Genomic DNA, 23,892 nt, shown 5'->3' on the forward strand with positions numbered 1-23,892 from the left:
AACAGAAGCAAGACTAGAATTTGACTTCCAAGCCAACCTCTTTCACTACCAGACCACACTCTGAACCCTTTAAAAAAAGTTACATAAACAAAATTGTTATTCAGTGAAAAATCATCCACAATGTCAAATCCTAATGCAAAAACTTATCTTCTTAAAAGCTAATTTATTTATTAGATTTGGTTAGTAATTAAATTATATTCAATGGCAGAACTTAGAATCTCTCATATTAATGTAGATATCCAACACTAGCTATAAAGTTGAGTATTACCCATAACTTGCCTAACAAGTTTTGATAACAATCACAAATTAAGAGACCTTTTCTCCAACTGGGCCACTGGGTTAGGCACAGACAATATTTGAGAAGGAGCATATTCAAAATTCCTCTCTTGTATCAACGCCATTTTAAAAAAAAGTAAAATACAATAAACATCACTTGCTTCTGCTGCATTGCATAACTATGCTAGGTATATTTTCTAAATCAAATTGGGATGTCATTTGAAAAAGTGTGGGGTTTTTTAATAGTTTTTTTAAGAAAAATATTATAGAAGTATGACTTTAGTCATAGATTTAACAAACTGCCTCTATGAAGAAGACTGTTACCTAAAATTAGGACTATCCAAGAACACTGCAGGTGGATGTGATCACTATATACATTTGTTTTTTAAACTCTATGGAAAGAAAACAAGGAAAAATTCTTATTGATCAAGAGAAGTTATAAGAACTGGTTATGTTTAGCTGTATTGAAGCTGTACTTCAACGTGTATTGCAAGTTATTAGTTTTTGACCAGTTTATATTCAAAAAATAAAATCTTCATGTTTTAAAATGTGAGTACTCAGAGAACTTATGACTATCTCAACCATGCCATTCACACACACCTTTGTTTATTCCTATTTCTAGTCTGCTCTTCTCTCTACAACCACAAACATTCGTTTGGGTACTTTGTCTATGAGCTGTGGGAATATTGCTTACCTAGAAGTAAAACGAGAAGATCTGAGTAAGGTATCTGATTCCAGAAAGAAACAGGTTAGAAGTAATCAAAACATCTCCCATAGTGATCTGGATACTAAAAACTGAAATACGAACCAGGTTCCAATTTAAATGCTATTTAAACTGAAGCTAGCTAGAACTACACTAAATAATGTTCCAAAAGAAAAGTCACCAGCACATGGTATCAAATTTAAATAACAGACTGGGTCAGTGGTACTACATTGGTTTATTAACTTAACAATGATAACAACAATAGCCCAGGCAAGGAATACGCTAAACACTTCATATACAGTTTCATACATTATCTCATCTAATTTCACAGCACTATGAGGAAGACACTATTATCATCATCTTTTTCCTCATTAGATGACAAAACTCACAGAGAGTTAAAGCAACCTGCCCAATGTCGTACAGTTAGTAATAGATGGAGTGAGAATTCCAACCCCAGAAGAGTGGCTGTCTCAAGTCTATTGCCTACTCGCTCAGGCAACAAATATCTGAATGCCTACCGTGTGCCACGCACTTTCTAAGCACCGGTATTACAGTGTTTCCACCCAGTAATAAAGATGGATTCTGAGCTATCTACAGGAATTATTTCCAGAATTTAGCACTAGCCAAAAGTGATGTTCCCAAAGGTTTACAGTACCTCTGCTGGAAAGTAAAAGCAGTGGTCTCAGGAGAAACTATTTTGAAATACAGACAGATTTCATTCAAATTCCTACTTCTCTCCCCTTACAGTGCTCTGTGTACCTCTTGGGGATGGAGACCCTATCTCACTCATTCTTAGTAACCTAAGTGCTGTGACATATCAGGCACTCAACTTACCATACAGTATTGTCATTGTTTGTTATGAGTCTGTCTTCCAGAGTAAGCAAGAAGCTATTTGAGATCCATGGGTTTTGTTTTATTTTTTCACCCATTTTGTATTACCAGTGCTAGGGCATACAATGAGGCTAATACCATAGGCTAATACCATACAGTTCTGTGATGATTCATGAGTTTATGTAAAACATTTACCAAAAGCTCATTTATTCATTCAATAAAGAACGTTTTTCTTCTCTTCTTCTCATTTACCTCAAGCACCTAAGCAGCCAACCCATCTCTCTTCCTGCTGACGTAAATGAACCAAAAGGCAAGGCAGAACCTGGCTTAACAAGCTGCCAATTAACTCAAGAGCTCATCCGCTACACATTTCCTATATGTCATTTTCCTGGGCACTCCACCCTGAAAAAAGACTCAGGAAACATTTCCAAGCAGTGACAACTGAGAACTAAACCATGAGGCTCTAACTATAGCTGCTGGAATGAGTTACGAAAGGTGACTCTAAACTCTATACACATGACTCATGTGAAATGCTATGAAGGATAAAGGTCTCCTTTACTGGGTAGAAATGCCTATGACAACAATGTATTTGAAGAAAAAGTCTGTGGGTATGTTACTGAACAGTGCAAATCAGTTACATCTTCCAGTATGATATACCCTCCTAGCAAACGCTTAGTAGTTATTACACGTTTGACTTATGAAAAATTAAAGTGCCTCCTTCGGACAGCAGACACACGCTCAAAACATGATAAGCAGAAACTGACTCTGCAGCAACATCATATAGAATAAAGATAGTCATAAAACATTTAGGCCACCTAAAATAACCACTGCTTTTACAGCCAATTAATTTCCTCAATTCTTCATTCCTCACCCTCTTCATTTCTCAAATCTGGACCAGTCAATCTGAATTCAAAAGTTATAATCCGGGCTTCCCTGGTGGCGCAGTGATTGAGAGTCTGCCTGCTAATGCAGGGGACGTGGGTTCATGCCCCGGTCCGGGAAGATCCCACATGCCGCGGAGCGGCTGGGCCCGCGAGCCATGGCCGCTGAGCCTGTGCGTCTGGAGAGACCACAGCAGTGAGAGGCCCGCATACCGCCAAAAAAAAAAAAAAAAAGTTATAATCCTTGGGCTTCCCTGGTGGCGCAGTGGTTGAAAGTCCGCCTGCCGATGCGGGGGACGCAGGTTCGTGCCCCAGTCTGGGAGGATCCCGCATGCCGTGGAGCGGCTGGGCCCGTGAGCCGTGGCCGCTGGGCTTGCACGTCCGGAGCCTGTGCTCCGCAACGGGAGACACCACAGCAGTGAGAGGCCCGCATACCACAAGAGAGGAAAAAAAAAAGTTATAATCCTTAAAAATGCATTTCCCAATTCCCAACCATACCACTTCTTACCTGAGTTACACTGGGAGTTTCCCAACTACTCTAGGCCTTAGTTCCATCATCTACAGAATGAAGATGAACAAGCTATCCTCCCTGAGCACGTTTTTGAGAGACCTCACAGCCACACAGGGCCTAGTGAGCACTAAGTAAATGTCAGTTATTATTATTATCCACTCTGACATTTAGAAAAATGTTACAAAATTCACTATTAAGAATATCATGGATACATACTATATTCCAGCCACACCGGCCTCTTTTCTGTTACAAATGCCCTTTGCCCCTTTAGCCCTCAACGCCTGCTCTTCCCTATGCCTGGAATCATCTTCTTCCAGCTCCTCCATGACCAACTTACTTTCATCCTTAAATCTGAAATCAAAAATGCCCGCGTTAGGGCTTTCCTGGTGGCGCAGTGGTTGAGAGTCCTCCTGCCGATGCAGGGGACACGGCTTTGTGCCCTGGTCCGGGAAGATCCCACATGCCGCGGAGCGGCTGGGCCCGTGAGCCATGGCCGCTGAGCCTGCACGTCCAGAGCCTGTGCTCCGCAACAGGAGAGGCCACAACAGTGAGAGGCCCGCATACCACAAAAAAAAAAAAAAAAAAAATGCCCTCGTCAGAGAAGCCTTCCTTGAGATTGCCACCCTCCAACTCTCTTCTAACCTTGTTTTCATTCTTCCATGGCATTCACAAACATCTGTAATTGTCTTACATTATTAGTATAGAGACCTTACCTATCTTTTTCACAGCAATAATTACAGGTCCTAGCATTGTACTAAGCACATAATAGCTAATGAATAAATAAATGAAGGATGTTGCAAAGTCAGATATTTTAAAAACTTAACATTGTGTTAAACACAACATAAAAAATAGTATCAGGTTAACATATGTCAAAATAAATATCTGAGGGAATTCCGTGGAGGTCCAGTGGTTAGGCCTCCATGCTTCCACTGCAGGGGACCTCGGTTCGATCCCTGGTCAGGGAACTAGGATCCAATAAGCTGCGTGCCACGGCAAGCAAGCAAGCAAGCAATAAATAAATAAGTAAAACCTGATTGGAAAACAGGGGTAAGAGGGAGAGCGGGTATAAAGAGGTATTACACAATAGCTTTTTCTTTGCTGCCTGCTTAACTGCAGATAGGAATTCAAACAATAGAATTTACACAAATGAGGATGCACAATTAAGGTCATTCAAAAAATTTAGGAATATTAAGTCTACTTTTTTACATGGTCACTCAATCATTTCCAAGGCCTGGGCAATAAAAACAGTGAAGGTGACCAGAGTGTGGCTAACTCCATTTTCTTGATTAAGCTGAAATTCAGGACTTAACCACTGTATAAAGTAACAGTTTTTCCATTTGTTTAATTACATTCTACCACAGACTATACAGATCAATTTCTACCACAGCTGGGATTACCACTACCTGAAGATTATATATGTGGCTTTTACATGTGACTGATAAAACACTACTATTTCAAGATGTTCTGTAAGCTTCAAAGACATTCCATGAGTACTCATGGGAAACGGTTTAAAGTTTGTGTTTTTGTCCCTATTACAAAACGATATTGATGTTATTTTTACTAAAATAATGATGTTGCTATAGTAGGATTATAGATGATTAATTTTATTTGACAAACATATTGTGCACATTAAGTGCAAGGCACTGCTCTAAACCCTTTATACCTCACAACAACCATACAAGGTAGGTACTTTTATCATTACACAGCTGAGGCAACAGAGGCACAAAGAGGAAATTTGCCCAAGGTCACACAGCTAGCAAATGGAGGAGCTGGAACGTGAACCTAGGCAGTCTGGATCCAGAGTCCGTCACTAGACTGTGCTGTCTATCTAATGTTTTAAAGAAAAAGTCATTCCCAATGTTAGACTAGTTTCAGTTAAGTAAAAAACAACTCAGTTAAGTAAAAAACAACTCTGAGCCATCTGGGCTTTAAACCTAGACAGCAAGAAGGTTGAAGGGAAGAAGGAAAGCAGGCTGGAGTGGAAAAAGTGAAAATGAAAAATAAGGTAAGTAGAAAAAGAAGAGGGCCAAAAAGAAAGAAGAAAGTTACTTGTAACCACTGCTCATAATATCTGAATGAACGCTTTTTCATACAGAAAATAATAAAAGAGGCAAGACAGTGTCCATATAATCCCTAACTAGCTTATTACATAGACTGTATATTTCCCTCTCATATGCTGAATTAAGCCACCTAAATTAGGAGGAAACAAACAATTAACATTCCAAAATCCTTTCCATAAAACTGAAGCTACAAGTTAACTGGTTCACTTAAAATGTGGGTGTTTAGGGCTTCCCTGGTGGCACAGTGGTTAAGGGTCCACCTGCCAACGTAGGGGACACGGGTTTGAGCCCTGGTTCGGGAAGATCCCACATGCCGCAGAGCAGCTAGGCCGTGCGCCACGGCTACCTAGCCTGTGCTCTGGAGCCCTCATGCCACAACTACTGAAGCCCGCGCGCCTACAGCCCGTGCTCCGCAACGAGAGAGGTCACTGCAATGGGAAGCCCACGCACCGCAGTGAAGAGTAGCCCCTGCTCGCCACAACTAGAGAGAGCCCGCATGCAGCAGCGAAGACCCAATGCAGCCAAAAATAAAAAAAGATAAAAAATAAAAAAAAAATGTGGGTGTTTAATGACTTACTACCAACTTCCTTTTTAGCAGGGTAAACAGTAACAATTTAAACTTTAATTTCTTATGAAAAAGAATTAGAATAATTCCACAAGGTAAGTAACACATAGGAAACTTTGGTAGAACTCAGCCAAAAATGACTAAACAAGAAAGAAATTAATAGATTCATAGCATGTCCATGAGTTTCCAAAAGGATGTAATTCAAAAAGAATATAAAGGAAAAAATTACTTTTCATAAAAGCTATAGAGGGGAATGCTCTCTGAATATTTCCATACTCTATTCCAAGCAAGGTAAATTTAAGTTTAAAGTCAACTGTATAAAACCAACTAGAGCCAAATACTATCAATTTCCTCCAGGCCTCTGCTTTTGTTCCAAACTAGCCATTTAAAGGTAGAAAAAGGGGCTTCCCTGGTGGCGCAGTGGTTGAGAGTCCACCTGCCGATGAAGGGGACACGGGTTCGTGCCCCCATCCAGGAAGATCCCACATGCCGCGGAGCGGCTGGGCCCGTGAGCCATGGCCGCTGAGCCTGCGCGTCCCGAGCCTGTGTGCCGCAATGGGAGAGGCCACAACAGTGAGAGGTCCGCGTACCAAAAAAAAAAAAAAAAAAGCCTTGCAACAGGAGGCCAGTCTGACCCAAGAATATTACCAGTTTGACAAATTTTTGTTCATCTTTTGAGATTCCTTCTCTCTCTCTGTGGCTGAGAGGAAAGAGAACAGTTACATAAAACAGAGAAACAAGCACAGTAAACTTTCATCAGAAGCAAAAGAAGTTTGCTGAATAGAAGTTAACAGAAGTTGAAATGGCAAGTAGGATAGGCACTATGTCCTATTTATTTATTTACCTCTTTGGTATCTAACAGAATGCCCAGCACCTACTAGATAAGAAACAAATACATGAGTGAATTCACCCAATAATGAGTGAATGAACAAATAAATGTCAGGAGAAAAGGGAACGCTGCAGACTATTTAGCAAGTGAGACCCTTTCATTAAGTATTTGATTTTTACTTGAGAAAGGGGCCCAGATTCAGGGTCAGGAAAGGGAGCACTCATGACGGGTACTACTTAAGGGGCAGGATGATGTCAGCACAATTACTGGAGAAGAATAAGTAACAGGGATTCCACAAGCACCTATGGCTGCCAATGTTTTTTGCTGTCACATTTCCCCCTAAATTTATTGACTCTGATTTGGCATAATGGTGATACCACGTTTGCAGCATGCTGAGGTAACCATGACCCACTCCATTCCAAGAAAGCCAACGTTGGAGCTCACGAGTTGCTGTATCACCTGCTATTATGGGAAACTGTAACTGGTGTCAAGTGCAGAAAGGGAAGTTACCTCAGATCTGTTTGGACATAACGAGTATTATCAGTAGGGCCCTGGAGAAAAAACAGCACATCCAAATAAGGTTTTCAAGAGAGAATTTAATGAAGGAATAATCTTCAAAAGTATAGGCAGGGTTTAGGGAAAGCAGCAGGGGATGGTGGAATACTCCCACACCAGCAACATGAGAAAGTCATTATCATCTCTAGGCCTAAAGGGACAAGTAAAGGGTTACCAGAACCCAGAAAGATCTGTAACTGTAGCTGGCTGGCACAGAAGGCCACTGAATAGAAGCTGTGACCTACTCACAAAACACAGAACAGCTCTGGCAACACAAATCCAGCAGGAGTAAACTGGCTCTTCCAGGCCTCCTGCTCTTGTCCCATTGGTCCAGGCCAACCAGAAACCAAAAAGCAAGAGCAGGGTGGAGAAAAGATCTGAAGGGGCAAAAGGAGAATATACAATACAGAAGGATATTCCAAATGACCGCCACCCAGCAAAACACAGGCACATAAAAAGGCTTTGCCAGTTCCACCCAAATCTTCTAGGCATCATGAGAACCTGCAAAAAAGTTATAAACACAGGTACTTATTTGGGTTCCCACTGCCCTATATCAAGTTGAGGAAGAAAAAAAAAAGATTCTAAGAGTAGTCCTAGGTAATTTTTGTCATTTCTGCATCTCTAAGAACAGATAACCCTTTTATCTATAATGGATCACATCTAGAGCAACTCTCTTCTTTGTACTCAAAGGCCATCTATTCCATACCTTCATTATTACACTTATCATGATGTGTTGTGACTCTTGTTTGTTTCTCCCTCATTAGACTCTGAACTCCTTTAGGGCACAGATTGTCTTATTCATCTTTGTATCCCTAGCATTTAACATGAACTTGGAACAGAATTAGCCTTCAATCAATGTGCACTGAATCAATTAGTGGACTCAGTGTCCATTAACTGGCAGCCTAATGCCAGGATGCATAAAATCTAGAATGACCTTCAGCAATTAAACACTAATAAGTTTTATTCAGGACATGGTTTAAAACATTGAGCAAAAACACAGCTTTCATACCAGCCCACTACCATTCTCTATAGAACAGCTTTTCTCGTGTGCTCAGATGGTATTTATGGCCTTTTCTACAATCATAGAACTCATTATCAAAAGAGCCAGAGAAAGATGGCAAGACCATGCTCCATCTCAGAAAGGAATCAAATATACATCATCTCTCAAAATTCTCACTCTTCTTCCAAGAATTGACCAGATCCACTAAAGGAACTAATAATCTGGGTATATTATATGGAGGAACTCACGTTTCCCAGCGGTGATAACACTGATTTGGGGTAGAAATGCGTATACACATGTGCGCGCATGCACAACCCACACACACACCCACAAGCATGTTTAACTATCACTTCAACAGACGTCACCTTCTGTAATATTATAAAGTAGCCATGGAACACAATCACGTAACATCAGCATATCAAATGGATACACTATATGATGTTGGGTGACCATTAGCAGAACCTGGAACATATTCACATCATAATTATGAATCACTTTTACATAACCCTGTACTTATGAAGTGTTTAATCATCTTTTTGTTGCTATAGTCAAATCTCACCTGTAGTTCTCCAAAGAAAAAGAAAAAAGTTAATGCCAAGTTGATAACCCTCTTTGAGCTACCACGATTTTAGGCCGCCAATCTCCTGCTGTCAGTAAGATGAATGAAAACCAAATTTAAAATTTGGTTTAAAGTGGACCCTTAGACTTCACTAGAAAGGTGAGTTTGCTATAAAAATATATTATCTCCAAAAGCTCAGCATGAAAATGCTTTGTATCTCTAGCATCACTATTCTCCTTCACTGCTGCTTGTAATGGAGTGTTGATACTGTTAAATCTAATGTCATCGTACATACCAAATTAAAATAACACTTCACTTTCTATTTAGGAATAGGGAATTCTGGGCTTATCTTGACAATACACTGAATTACTTTAAAACTCTAGTAACACAAGAACAGATAAAATGTGTTTCAAATAGATCGGTATAAGTATCTGATACTGATACTAAATGCATAAGTCCCCAAAACAAGCTTTTTCCAAAACCATCAAAGATACTTAAAATCATAAACACAATTTTATCTTTTTTGAGAGCTGTCATAAATTCTGCAACTGTTAGGCCCATGTAGCAATAAAATTACCCTTACCTCTATAGGACAATTATGTGATGTTTCCATCATATTGAAAATATAGACTGCAAGAACCTACAATTTATAAAGTTGTACTGCATATAGGTTCCTCCATTATATATGAATTAAAACAAAACAAAACATAGATTTACCATATGGCTTTCTGTTTAATAACACTGAGCTATCTAAGAGCAGTATTATGTTTCATCTACCCTGGTTCAGTGTTTGGCCCAAAGAGAAAACATGACGTTTGTTTCATAAATTACCAACTCCCACAAGGTAGGAAAAGGGGAAGTTTATGTATAATTCTGACAATACACAATATGTGGCAATGACAGAATAATATCCAATATATTAGAATTATCAAAGTTACTTATGACTAAACATTTTCCTCTCCCTTCACTATAATATAAATGAAGTTTAACAAACCTCCACTAACATTCAGTACAAGTTAAAATACATTTTTAAATATAACATCTTTACCAAGGTAAGCTTTTCACTGAAAATAAATTTGAATATATTTAATGTAATTATGAATATGTCCAGACATCTGAAAGGATCACTTGTACTTCTATAAAAATAGTGTTCCAAAATCGTGTTTCCCTTTCCTGAACTGAATTCCTAAAATTCACTGTGGAGCTATACAGTAAGTGTCTTCGTAAACAATAAAGATGTTTCATAAATAAAAAATAGATTTTTCCTCAAAAGACAGGTAACAGAATTTGTAAAACTTCGGCAAGACTGCGAGCACCTAAATGGTCAGGTTTGAGGCAAGAGAGTGGAATACTGGATTAAAACCGGGGAAAATTTCCTATCACTGAAAAGCCATTATGCAGACCTGCATCTAGGATGGTAAAGTCACAGCTCTCCAACCAACGCTGAGAACTTGCCAATACCATTACTTCTATACTCAACCATAAGCAGGACTACCCAAACATAGAGCAGGTTTTCTTGTTGTCGTTTTTTCCATAACATATAAATAGTTCAAAGATACTGCCTTACACAATACATACTGAAAAGGTGAAAATCTCTCCTCCCAACGCCTATCCCTTAGCCAAATGACTTCTATTCTTTCTCGTCAAAATAAAAGAACAACTGGCAACCAGAAGACCCACAACTGAACTCTTCTGTCAGAAAGACAACGCCAAATTTGCTGCAGCCAAAGAAATGTCTAGTGCTCCTTCTGGGCTCTCACAGGAGATGGAAAGCTACACAATGGCAAGGTCTGTGCAGAGAAGGACACAGCAGGTCTAGGGCACACCATCCCCACTCCAGCCCCCAAAAAGCAAGGTTCTTCAAACCTATAGGCAGAAACCTGGCATCATCACACCCACTTACAGCCTGACAATTTACAAGCTGGTAACACCTTCTAATTAGGAGAGTTCTAATCTTTAATAGACGGAAATGTAAACGGCTTCCCACAAATAAGATAAACCTGGCACTGGCGCCAGTTACTGAGAACCCCCAATGCATCAAACCTCCCGTTTCGCTACTAGACCTGATGAGCCAGTGACCAGGCTTCCCTACAGCCGAGAGGGGAAGAGCCCACCCTCCGGGCTGGGAGTGAAAGGGGAAACAGAGGACAGGAGAGCAAGGGATGGAGCGCAGAGGCGTGAACAGCGTCCAAGCAGGGTGGGCTCAGCGCACCGCCGGGCGACAAACAGCAGCGGCCACGCGGGAGCCGGGGTGCGGGCTGCGAAGCGGGGTCCCCGGGCTGCGGAAACCGCCCCCAGCGTCTCGCCCGGCACGGCTCGCGCATCAGGCACACACACACCCCCACCCCACGCCCGTCCGCGGCTCTCGCCGAGTCGTCCCCTCCCAGCGGACACACACCCGCAACCCACCGGTTCAACCACACCCCGGGCTCGCGCGCACACGCCCCTCCGGCCGGCGGCGCGTACGTACCCAGCAACACGCAGAGCACATCGAGGGCCACGTACGGCAGCCGCGTCTTGTCAAACATGGTCTCGGCGCGGGCGGCAGACGAGGCACCCGATTCACGAGACCGGGCCGGGGACTGGCGACGGCTCCTCCCAGCCGGGGTAGAGCAGCCGAGGGCTGACGGGGACCCTGCGGCGTTCTGATGGGCAGCAATGGCGCCCGCGACCCCTTCCCTCACAGCTCCCGCAACCACTCAGTCGGGGCCGAGAGGCCCGTGTGCCAGTCGCGGCGGGTCCGTTGCCTCAGGCCCTCCTCGGTCGGCCGTGGCTCGCCCCGGCCGCTCGCTGTCCAGAGCCAGACGCCGTCTCCAACAGGCGGGGCGTCCGGGCTCGTGCTTTAAGGATGGGGACCGGTAGGGAGGAGGAACACGGGCTCGGCCCCTCCCGCGGGGCAGCGCGGGACCCGCCTGCGCGCGGCCTCGCGGGCTGGGGGAGCGCGGCAGAGGCGGGGCGGCCAGGGAGGGGTGACGGGGCGGGGCCGGGGAAACACCAGGCCGGGACGCGCCAGCCAATCGGCGCCTCTGGCCCCGCCCCGCCCGACCTGCGCAGCCCGCCCCTCAAGTGGGCCGCGCGGCGGACGGGCGGAGCGTGGGGTCACCTCCCGTGTGGTGCGAGGGGTGTTGCTCAGATCTGTTTTCAGCCAGTGGTCGCCCAACCTGGCCTCCGCATCCCTGGCCGCCGGTCGTTGCTGACTCGGGGGGAGAGCTGGACTCTCGACCCTGGCTGCCTGCCAGCTCTCCTCATGGGGATTGGGTAATAAAGAGGAACGGGGTAGTCAGTGACAAAGACTCTCTCCCTATCCAAACTTTAGCCAGGCTCCTCCGAGCCCTCTACTCGCCTGGGCCTCCATTGAGGCCTTCGAATCTGGCAGGGCAGAGCCCCGTATTAGCGTGAATTCTGCTAAGTCATCCCTGTACCCTTGGTATCTGGTTACTTTTCATATGTGATCAAATTCCTTTATACGTAAGTCCTTTAATATATAAGTCCTTGGCCTGCCTTTAATCAGGAATCCCCCTACCCTTAATGTTTTCTCTTAATTTTCCATCCACTAACCCGCTCACTCTGCTTGTCTGTTGGCTGTAATAAACTCCCAGATGTCTTTGCTGTATTCGGAGTTGAGCACAATTGCTTTCTCCTGTTGCAAGTTATGACCCCCTATTGCAATAGTTTGGAATAAAGTCTTCCTCACCACTTTAACAAGTGTCAGAATGAGTTTTCTTTATTCCTCTCACTGCTGATTCCAGGAGGACCCTAGCAAAATTTAGTAATCGCAGTTTCCTAACCTGTAAAATTGGGATGTTGATAATCCCTGCTCTGTGTTCTAGTCAAGAAGTGATAAAGCCCAGAAAAAATACACACGAAAGTGTTTTCTAAAAGCTTAAACCCTCTACATATGTTAACCATTGGTATCTCTCCTCCTCATTCATAAGATGTGAGACAAATTGAAAACTGTTACCTAGTACTTCTGACTTTGCCTGCAAAACAGTCATAAAATGAGTGGAGAGATACTATCACCCTCAGGGAATCTGAAGATCTTGCCCCAAGTGATCCCCCAACAAGCAAAAAAATGTATTTGAAGAAGCATGTTTTTCTTTAAAAAGAATGTAAACATTGGATTTCACCTTTTGTTTGAATATCTTCTGAAAGCTTTAAACACTTTACACCTGAGAAGGATGTGCCATTGTTTATTCTCTGACTTCCCTTACTTCCAGAGTTACAGGGACCCCAAATTGCAAGGCCACAGTGAATTGAACTTACTTGTGGTATGTAAGTATTTGGCATGTGTTGATTAGGTGAATATCGTGATAGAAGTGTGTTGGTGTATAGGAGGCACGCAAGGGGACAGGGTGTTCATCTGGGAGCTCTGGAGACTTCACAGGAAGGTGAGAGTTACATTGTTCTTTCCTGTCTCTCCCACACCAACAGCCATTTTCTTAGGTGAGAAGCTAGTAAAGGAGACAGTTAATATATTAAGACATGTTTTCCCTTTGGAGGAGTTACAAATAATAGCTTTAAAAATAGATCAACAGAGAATTAATTCCCTGGCGGTCCAGTGGTTAGGACTCCATGCTTTTTTTTTTTTTTTTTAATAATCCAGTCCCATGCAATTTTATTTATTCTGGGCTCCTGCAAGAGGGTCTATTTTATTTATTTATTTTTTAAGATTTTTAGAAATTTCATGTAATGTCTGAAACATTTATATTAACATGTTTCCATACAAATAACCCAAAGAAAGTTTAGTATTAGTTGTTTTTTTTTTGTTTGTACTGCACGTTCTTATCAGTCATCAATTTTATACACTTCAGTGTATACATGTCAATCCCAATCGCCCAATTCAGCACACCACCATCCCCACCCCACTGTGGTTTTTTCCCCCTTGGTGTCCATACGTCTGTTCTCTACATCTGTGTCTCAACTTCTGCCCTGCAAACCAGCTCATCTGTATTATTTTTCTAGGTTCCAAATACATGCGTTAATACATGATATTTGTTTTTCTCTTTCTGACTTACTTCACTCTGTATGACAGTCTCTAGATCCATCCACGTCTCAATAAATGACTCAATTTCGTTCCTTTTTATGGCTGAGTAATATTAGGACTCTGTGCTTTTACTGCCAAGGGTCTGGGTTTGATCCCTGGTTGAGGAACTAAGATCCCACAAGTCGATGAGCATGGCAAAAAAAAAAAAAGATCAACAAAGCAAAGTCCATTAAAATACATTGTCATGCCCTGTGATTTTAAATGGGATCTGTGCTATGTGCAGATTATAAGCAGTAAGTCTTCAGTTGAGAGAATGATTAAGAAATGTCATTTTGTTTTGAGGTGGGAGGTTTTGTTAGTTTTTGGAGAGAGTGTTGTTTATTTGTTTTGGTTTATTATCATGATTGGGTTCTAGTGTGATCACTAGAATTGAGAATGAGTTAAATAACCTTGAAATGATGGTGAAAATAATAAAAAGGAAACACTGATTATATAGTGACACCATTAACACCCCCTTGGGGGTAGGTACTAGTGTGTCCCTGGATAGGACATGAAACCTTAGAGATTTTCTTAAATGCCTAGCAAAGTTGTGCTGGGGTCTGTATTTTTGTCTCTGTAATACAGCCATCAAATACAAAAGCAAAAAGAGTGGGCTTGGGAAGAATAGTCTCGAAGAATCTCTGAAGAAGAGAGAAACTAATTTCCTCTCTTCTTTTATTACTAAGCATTTTGAAAAGGAGACTGTAATCTACAACCTCCCTTATAATTTCTCCTTAAATACTTGTGTAGTCTCACTTCTGTCCCCATTCCTCTACTGGCACTGTTCTTTAACATAGTGTTATCGGTACGTCTCCATCTCTCTGTTCCAACAGCGCTTACTACTTTTTATTTTATAAAGTTTCTGCACAGTAATAAGAATAAATTCCTTTAGAGCATTTGTGTTTGTATGTGCTTATCTCCTTTCTCCCCACCTGGACTGAAGCAAAAAAGTGTTTATTATACTCAAAAAGCATTGTAAAACTAAAACAATTAAAAATGTAAGTGTCTGGTTCCCTAGTACAGGTCTCCGCCCCCCAAAAAATTTCACAATATGATATAGTCCTTTTTGTACTTATTGTCAAAGCTATTTATTACCTTACTAAAGATTTTTATTATGTACCATTTGATACATAAATATATATATAACATATAAGTAAGTTATGAAGCATAATAATAGACCACTGGGAATCCAGTACTCAACTTAATACCTAGAGCATTGTGGTATCATTGAATCTACCTGTGTGTTCAATCCCTTTCTTGTTCCCTGCCTTAGGAGAAGTAACCACTATCCTGAATTTTGTGTTTATCTTTTCCTTGCTTTGTTTTTTCAAAAACACATGACCACACATGTATGTATTTCTGAAAATATATATTGTTTAGCCTTCTTGTATTGTATCTTTTAAAAACATTATGCCATATATGTAGTCTTCTGCCCTTGATTTTTTTCACTCATTTCTTACACCCATTCATGTTGCTGCAATCATTGCAGGTGTATCATATAAATGTATCATTTTATTCATTCTTCTGACAATGACCATCTGGGTTATTTCCATTCTTGCTATTACAAATAATGCTGCTGTGGACATTCATGTACATGTCTCCTGTGTGGAATCGCTAGCTGTGGAACTGCTGCATCATGGGGTATGCAAAAGTCCAATTTCACTGGAAAACCCCAGATTGGATTGCTAAGTGGTTATACCATTTTACTCCACCCCCGCCAGTGGTAGATAAGACTCCACATTTACAGCAACACTTAATATTTTGAGATTTCTTAATTTGGGGTAATTTAATAGATATAGTCTATATTTCAACATAGTCTTAATTTGCATTTCCCTGATCACTAATGTGGTTGGGCATCTTTTCCTAAATTTATTCACCAAAAATGTTTCCTCTTCTGTCAATTGCCTACTCACATTTTTGCCTGTTTTTCTATTAGGTTGTTTATCTTATTTTTATCAAACTATAAAGTTCTTTTTATATTCTCAGTAGCAATTCTTTGTGTTGTAAATTTTCCTTCCAATATGTGGCTTGTCATTTCACTTCCTTTATAAGCAGCTATGTGACAGTTATTGTAAATGTAATGTAAGCAGAAGTCTACTGGCAGATTTCTGTGAAAGTTTTTACTTTCGTGACCAAAGGAAAAGGCTGGTTTCGCTTCCCTCCGCTTTCTACCTTCCTTGAACATGGACATGATATTTAGAGTTACAGCAGCCACCTTGTGATCATGAGGGAATGGTCAAGAAGAGGAACATCACTGGTCTTTTTAATCTTGGGCTACTAAAACAACCAGCAACTTGGCTACCTCCAGATTTCTTCTAATGTGAGGGAAAAAAATTGCTTACGTCTCAAATATTCACAACTGATACAAGGCTCAAGAGTACTTTGATTACTATTTCTGAGAAATCACATATCATACTACTCTAAGAAAACCTTTTACTTGAGCTAATTTAATTGAATTTCTGGTCCTTGAAACCACAAAGCCCTGAATAAAACAACTTTTGTATCTAGAATGGATGTTGAAGAATGGTTTGAGCATAGAGGCAAAACAAGTGATATATTCTGGGGTCTTTGAGTAGGAAAGGCTGTGAAACAAGAAACTCATACTGAGGACTAGTAGAAGATAAGGTTCTAGAAGGTAGGTTATAGCACTTTGTAGCTTTAAAGTGTGTCTGGAGGTAAAAATACATCACTGAAAATACATAGCGACATGCTGAAAACAGTCATTTAAAACAAATAATCTAGTACTGAGAGGAAGTCATAATCTCTGCAGTGGGCTGTAAATTCAAGATGAATAAAACCTTATTTTGTAAACCATATTTAATTTCAAGTCCTTTTCTGCGTTTATTTCCATTTTATTATTTTCTGTGGTTCGTAAAATCTTGTTTATGGCTTCCAGCCCTCTTTCAGCTTTGTTGCAGAGTATTAAGGGGAAAGTCTTCTATTATAATTGAGCCAGTCTACAAATGTGAGGAAAGTACTTGCAAGAGTAATTCACCTCTGTAAAAGGAGGTGAATCCCTAGGGTCAGAGTTGGAGTCCTTATGGGTGGACAAACCAGTTCCACCAAGATATTCTTCCACCAAGACTCTCCTTCAGTGTCAAGCTTGGAGGGCCTTAGTTTTCTGTTTGTTTTTTTAGGAAGACAATATTTCCTTAATCAGCTTATTGTGATAATCAAATATAAAAATGTAGGTGCAATTGCCTTGCAGATGTCTGATCTAGGCAGACACACAATACATATTTTTTCAAAAACATAGATTTATGTGAATCTACATCTATTATTTCTGCTTCCCTAACACCCACTCAGACGCAAATTTACCATGGTTCCCTAGTCTACCAAAGAAATGGGGCTGGTCTTGCTGAGTTATTCTGGTGCCAGGTTATCACCACTTCCTTTCTTTAGGATGCTCACAAATTATTCCTTTAACCATCTCTTAAAAATAGTATATCACCAGAGGTAGAGAAGTTAATTGCCTATAAAATATCTATAGCCTTAAAGACATCATATATATTTTTCTTAAAAAAAAATCTTGAGTCGGATTGCCATCCAGTTACTAGTCTTTAATCAAACTCCACCTTCTTCAGCTGTTTTACAAATCATACTAAAATTCTCCCTTCTCTCATCTTTTAATTTCTTTTCTGTTCACAACCCCCAGTTTGTGCTTTGTTAAACCTCATCCCTGTATTGATATAACTGGTTAACTCACCTCCTTAAAGCAAAGGGAGTAAGCCTTCTTCACCTCTGATCCCCAGCTCCTAGAGCTGTACTTGGCCCAATGAAATCACATGCAGTTTTTCTTGTTGTTGTTGTTAAATTGCTTGAATAAACAAATGAACAGAAAACAAAAAATAAACAACAGTCTAGAAGAGAGTCAAGCTATGCCCCCCATGCTTTCTGTTGTTATTCTAGCTTTTTCCCCCAAAATTTAAGCTTGTCTGGGGGCAGAGGTGAGGAGTAGGGTTAATTTTCCCTCCGCTATTCTTACAGGCTCATGACACCACTTTATAAGTACATTTTTGTGTCCTTGATAATGTGAGCTACAGTTGACCCTTGAACAATTTGGGGGTTAGGGGAGCTGATCCTCAGCTGAAAATCCGAGAATAACTTTACTGTTGACCCTTCGTATCCTAGGTTCAACATCCATGCATTCTACCGAATGGGGATCAGGCAGTGCTATAGTATGCCTATGTTTTATAGTATGCCTACAAAACAAAACATGATAAAACAATGCTTGAGTTCCATCCTAGAATAGAATCTCTGGGGATGGGGAAGGGAATTTGTGTATTTAACCAATGCCCGAGATGATTCTAATGTGTAAAGTTTGAGTATCATTGCCATAGATTTTACAAAGGGCAGTGTTTTAAAAATCCAAAGGTAAGTTGAAATTCGTTATGTGAGAAACTCTGAAAGGGAAGGTGGCTCCGAGGGTTAGGAAGTTCCACTTTTCTGACTCTGATCTTAATGAAGAAGAAAAGCAGGACAAGTTTCCTTTGCAGTCCAATCAGGAGTATTCCATAAAACAGTCACTTAGAAGGGGACAGATCCACTTTTTTTTTAAGTTTATGATATTTATTACTGGGGTTGTTTACAGAAGATAATCTCTTTTCCACTATTAAATTTTTTTTTATTCAAGTACAGTTGATTTACAATGTTGTGTTAGTTTTGGGTATACAGCAAAGTGATATCTATCTATCTATATGTCTTGTTGGTTATCTTTTTTTTTTTTTTTTTTTTTTGCGGTACGCGAGCCTCTCACTGTTGTGGCCTCTCCCGTTGCGGTGCACAGCCTTCGGACGCGCAGGCTCAGCAGCCATGGCTCACGGGCCCAGCCGCTCCGCGGCATTTGGGATCTTCCTGGACCGGGGCACGAACTCTCAACCACTACGCCACCAGGGAAGCCTACAGGAATCTTTGAATAATAACATCCAACATTTATTGAGCACCTACTATACGCCTTGGCACTATGCTAAGAGTTCTAGACGTATCATCTCATTGAATCCTCACAACAAACCTATGAAGAGGGAACTCTTATCATTCTCATCTTACAAATAAGGAACTGGTGCATAGAAAGTGTTAAGTAATTTGCTCACGTGTATTCAGTGGGCCTGATTTCTGAGCCCAGGCATTGAATTACTACGTTGTACTGCAGTCTCAGTGCCTAGCAATTACTTTGAAGAAAGTAATTTATTTCATTAAAATCTGTCTGGAGAGTGAAAATGTGGACTGACTAGACCCGAGGTTTTCAAATTCTGATGGCATCAGAATCTCCTGGGGCATTTGTTAAACCTGATAACATAGGGCTTCCCTGGTGGCGCAGTGGTTGAGAGTCTGCCTGCCAATGCAGGGGACATGGGTTTGTGCCCTGGTCCGGGAAGATCCCACATGCTGCAGAGCGGATTCCTTTCATTTCATCAGAACCGGGTTGATGGTGTATCCTATTAACCTTGGCCTAAGGACAGTGTCCAGGGGTGCTCCAAACCCTTTGCAATTGTATGTTAAATTCTGTGTGTGAAATTTTGCTGTGAAATGGATCTATAGATAGCTCTTCCTAGATTTTCAAAAGGGCTCTGTGAGGGCTTCCCTGGTGGCGCAGTGGTTGAGAGTCCGCCTGCTGATGCAGGGGACACGGGTTCGTGCCCCGATCCGGGAAGATCCCACATGCCGCAGAGCGGCTGGGCCCGTGAGCCATGGCCAATGAACCTGCGCGTCCGGAGCCTGTGCTCCGCAACGGGAGAGGCCTCAACAGTGAGAGGCCTGCATACCGCAAAAAAAAAAAAAAAAACCCAAAAAAAAAAAAACAAAACGGAGGGGGTTCTGTAACACTATAGTGAGCTCTAGAAACTTGCTGCTCAAATAGTGCCCTCAACTGGCAGTGTCTGCATTACCTGAGGCTTCTCAGAAAGGCACACTCAGATTCCACCGTGGACCTATGGAGTCAAAATCTGCATTTCAAAAAGATCCCAAGTGACTCCTGTGCACATGAACGTTTAAGAAGCAATGCTCCAGAGATTTCCCAGGGTTCCCTGATAATGAAAATCACCTGCTATGCTTATTAAATATGCAGATTATCTAGGGTCTTGGAAATTCTGATTTATTAAATCTGGTAATTTTTTAAATTACTCTGTGTGATTGTTATATTTAGGGAGGAAACACTGCTCTCAAAAATGAAGCTATCAGCAAGTTAAGAATTTGTTAGATAACCTGTTTATAGCTGAACCAGCCTTCCTGCACCAGACTCTTCCCCTTTGCATACAAGAATGGAGGAGATCGAAGTCGATACTTCAGCTGCTTCAAATCCCAGATGCTTCCCAGTTCTTATCCATATGAATCCTTGTGATAAGTCCCTCTGTTTTCTCTAACCAGCTTGAGTCTATATAACTAACTTCAAAAAATGCCTAACACAGGGCTTCCCTGGTGGTGCAGTGGTTGCGAGTCCGCCTGCCGATGCAGAGGACATGGGTTTGTGCCCCGGTCCAGGAAGATCCCACATGCCGCAGAGCAGCTGGGCCTGTGAGCCATGGCCGCTGAGCCTGCGCGTCCGGAGCCTGTGCTCTGCAACGGGAGAGGCCACAACAGTGAGAGGCCCGTGTACCGCAAAAAAAAAAAAAAAAAAAAAAATGCCTAACACAATGCCACTAATTACCATGGTGGATTTTTTGAGGGTTTTGTTTGGTTTGGTTTTGGTTTTTTATTGAAGTATAGTTGACATACAATGTTAGTTTTAGGTATACAATTTTGTGATTTGGCATTTAAATACATTATGAAATGATCATCATGATAAGTCTAGTAACCATCTGTCCCCATACAAAGTTATTACAGTATTATCGACTATATTCCCTATGCTATACATTATATCCTCGTGACCTGTTTATTTTATAACGGGAATTTTTTACCTCTTACTCTCCTTCACCTATTTTGCCCACTTCCCTCCCTCCTCCCCTCTGGCAACCACCAGTTTGTTCTCTGTATCTATGAGTCTGTTTCGGGTTTGTTTTGTTTGCTTGGTTGGGTTTTTCTGGGTTTGGGGTTTTTTTTACATTCCACATGTAAGTGAAATCATACGGTATTTGTCTTTCTCTGTCTGACTTATTTCATTTAGCATACCACCCTCTAGGTCCATTACCTTAGGGTTTTAAAAAATATTTGATACATATAAAGGAATATTTGTAATGTGTGTAAATTGTAAAGCATAAGGAAATAAACACCTTAGGACTCACTACCCGACATAAGAGCTAAAACGTCTCCAATATTGTTGATGTTACCTGAGTGCTCTGTCCCAACCCCAAACCCCCAGCCTGCTCCATTTTCCACCACCACTAACCCAGAGGTTACTACGTTCTAAATTTTGTCTTTATCATGGCCTTTATTTAAAAGAAAATCATGACTTTACCTATATTTGTCCCTGGTTAATATTTTACATGTTTTGAGCTTTATAAAAACAGTATCGTATCATGTACACTAGTAAGTGAGGATTTGCTTTTTCACTCACCATTGTTTCTGCTGCTTATACATGCTTCCTGTTGCTACAGATCAGTCATTGTCACTAATGGATAAATTTCTCTTTATGTGAATATGCCACTCATTATTACTCCATTCACCTATCAACAAACATCTGGGTGGATTCCTTTGGACTTTTAAAATGCACTTCGAAAAATACACCTATGAACAGTCTTGTATATGTTTCTTGGTGCACTTTGGCAGGAGTATCTCTAGAGCATTTAATAGGAGTGGAATTGTTAGGGTATTGTGGTAGGCTGACAATGGCCCCCAAAGATCTTGTTAACTTATATGGAAAAAGAGTCTTTGCAGATGTGATTAAATTAAGGACCTTGAGATCAGGAAATTATCCTAGATCATCCAGGTGGGCTCTAAATGCAATCACAAGTGTCTTTATAAGTGGGAGGCAAAAGGAGATTTGATTCCAGACAGAAGAGAAGAAGGCAAAATTCCCTGTCAACACTTTGAATCCATCCAGTGAAACTGATTTTGGACTTCTGGTTCCACAACTGTGAGAGAATAAATTTCTGTTGTTTTAAGCCATCAAGTTTCTGGTGATTTGCTACAGCATCCATAGAAAACTAACACAGGTGTGCATATGTTCAACTTTACAAGATAAAGCCAAACAATTTTCAACCCAAATTAGCAAGTATCCAGAAACTATGATGTGTCAATGTCATGTATCAAATATTAACTCTAATGGTGATTCCAGAATTCCTAAATTCTTAAATTCCAGAATTTAAGAAACTCTCTTAAAGCTGTATTTACATAACACTTTCAAAACAACTGGAAAAAAAAATCAAAGGTCCTATTGGAGAATATGGGGAGAGAGAGTAGGTTGCCACTGGCTGGCACACTCTCAAGTTATCATTTTGCTGGCTTGTTAATAACAACGGAGTTCTCTGATTGTTATATTATTCTCTTATTGTTGGCGACCTTGGAAAGATCATCTTCTTGACCCCAGGTCAGGGAGGTATAACCAGCTCTCAGATGTGTGAATGGGTTTTTAGAATCACTGGCATGCCATGTGTTTACTTGAATGATTTCCCTATTTATGAAGTTATTTTTGTTGTTACATCAAGGGCAGGTATATGTAAGAACATTTCCCTGATCTCTGTACCTTGCAGAAACAGCACTTCTTTTCATGACAAAGCCTCCAAGGACAGTGAAGAGGTCAAACTGTAGATAAGCCCTCTGTGCCCTTTACTCCTTGCATATCTGTTTTGATGCAATACAGTTAAGAACTCCCAGTCTTGCCAAACTTCTGACATTCTAGGATCATTATTGCTGCTGCTGGCAGTGGCAGCTCATAAGGGGTGAAAGCATGACATATTTCTTAAAAAATGCATTTCCAACAATCAGGAGAAGGAAGGTGTATTAGTTTTCTATTGCTGCTATTACAAATTGCCACAAATTAGTGGCTTAAAACAACACACATTTATTATCTTACACTTCTATAGGGCAGGATTCTAACGTGTCTCACTGGGCTAAAATCAAAGTGTTGGCAGGACTGTGCTCCTTTCTGGAGGATCTAGGGGAGAATCCATTTCTTTGCCTTCTCCAGCTTCTAAAGGCTGCCCATATTCCTTAGCTCATGGTCTCCCTCATCCCCACAGCCAGCAACATTGCACCTCTCTGAACATTCTTCAATCGTCATATCTCCCTCTGACCACATCTGGATGAAGTTCTCCAGTTTCAAGGACACCTGTGATTTTAGTTTGGGCTCACCCAGATATCCCAGGCTAATCTCCTCAAAGTTCTTAATTTAATTACACCTGAAAAGTCTCTTTTGTCTCTTTTGCGCCACCAGGGAGGTCCCTGAATGCTCATTCTTTTAGAAATGTATGGATAATGAAAAAGAAAAAAAAAAATGAAAAAACACAATTCAATACCCCCAAAACAAAGACAATTTAGTGTTTATTTATTTTTTTTGTCTGTGTTGGGTCTTTGTTGCTGTGCACCGGCTTTCTCTAGTTGTGGCGAGCGGGGGCTACTCTTTGTTGCGGTGCATGGGCTTCTCATTGCAGTGACTTCTCTTGTTGCGGAGCACGGGCTCTAGGCGTGCAGGCTTCAGTAGCTGTGGCACACGGGCTCAGTAGTTGTGGCTCGTGGGCTCCAGAGTGCAGGCTCAGTAGTTGTGGTGCACAGGCTTAGCTGCTCCATGGCATGTGAGATCTTCCTGGACCAGGGCTTGAACCCGTGTCCCCTGCATTGGCAGGTGGATTCTTAACTACTGCACCACCAGGGAAGTCCAGTATTTTTAACCTTTAAATAACTCTGTATGGGGACAGATAGTCACTAGACTCATCATGGTGATCATCTCATAATGTATGCAAATGTCAAGTTACTATATAGTAGATCTGAAACTATTATAATATTGGACATCAACACTTTAATTTTTTATTTAAAAAATTATATGTCCTAGTTATTGAGTGAGACTAGTTACATAGAAATTTTGATTTCATGGAATTTTAATAAATAAAAATATTAAATGTACCAACTTAGAGTGAAAAATTAACCCATTAATCTCAATACGTCTGCTTTCTCCCAAATCTTAATTGTTTTCCCAGTAATACTAGACTTTCAGCTTCCTAAGGATGTT

At 41.0% G+C, this 23,892-nt stretch overlaps 1 protein-coding gene across 2 annotated transcripts in view; it reads right to left on the reverse strand.

The window, feature by feature from the left end:
* The window catches only part of PLPP1 (phospholipid phosphatase 1), a 119,230-nt gene extending 107,527 nt beyond the window's left edge, over positions 1 to 11,703 (reverse strand). The window contains exon 1 of one of the 2 annotated variants that reach the window (XM_065873523.1): positions 11,241 to 11,703. In XM_065873523.1, the coding sequence (XP_065729595.1) occupies positions 11,241 to 11,298 (58 nt within the window). In that variant the 5' untranslated portion in view covers positions 11,299 to 11,703. The remainder of the gene's footprint in view (positions 1 to 11,240) is intronic. The other variant, XM_065873522.1, reaches the window with a different exon arrangement.
* Between the last annotated feature and the right edge of the window lie 12,189 nt (positions 11,704 to 23,892).

The sequence above is a fragment of the Phocoena phocoena genome, chromosome 3, assembly GCF_963924675.1.
Source record: "Phocoena phocoena chromosome 3, mPhoPho1.1, whole genome shotgun sequence".
Classification (NCBI taxonomy): Eukaryota; Metazoa; Chordata; class Mammalia; order Artiodactyla; family Phocoenidae; genus Phocoena; species Phocoena phocoena.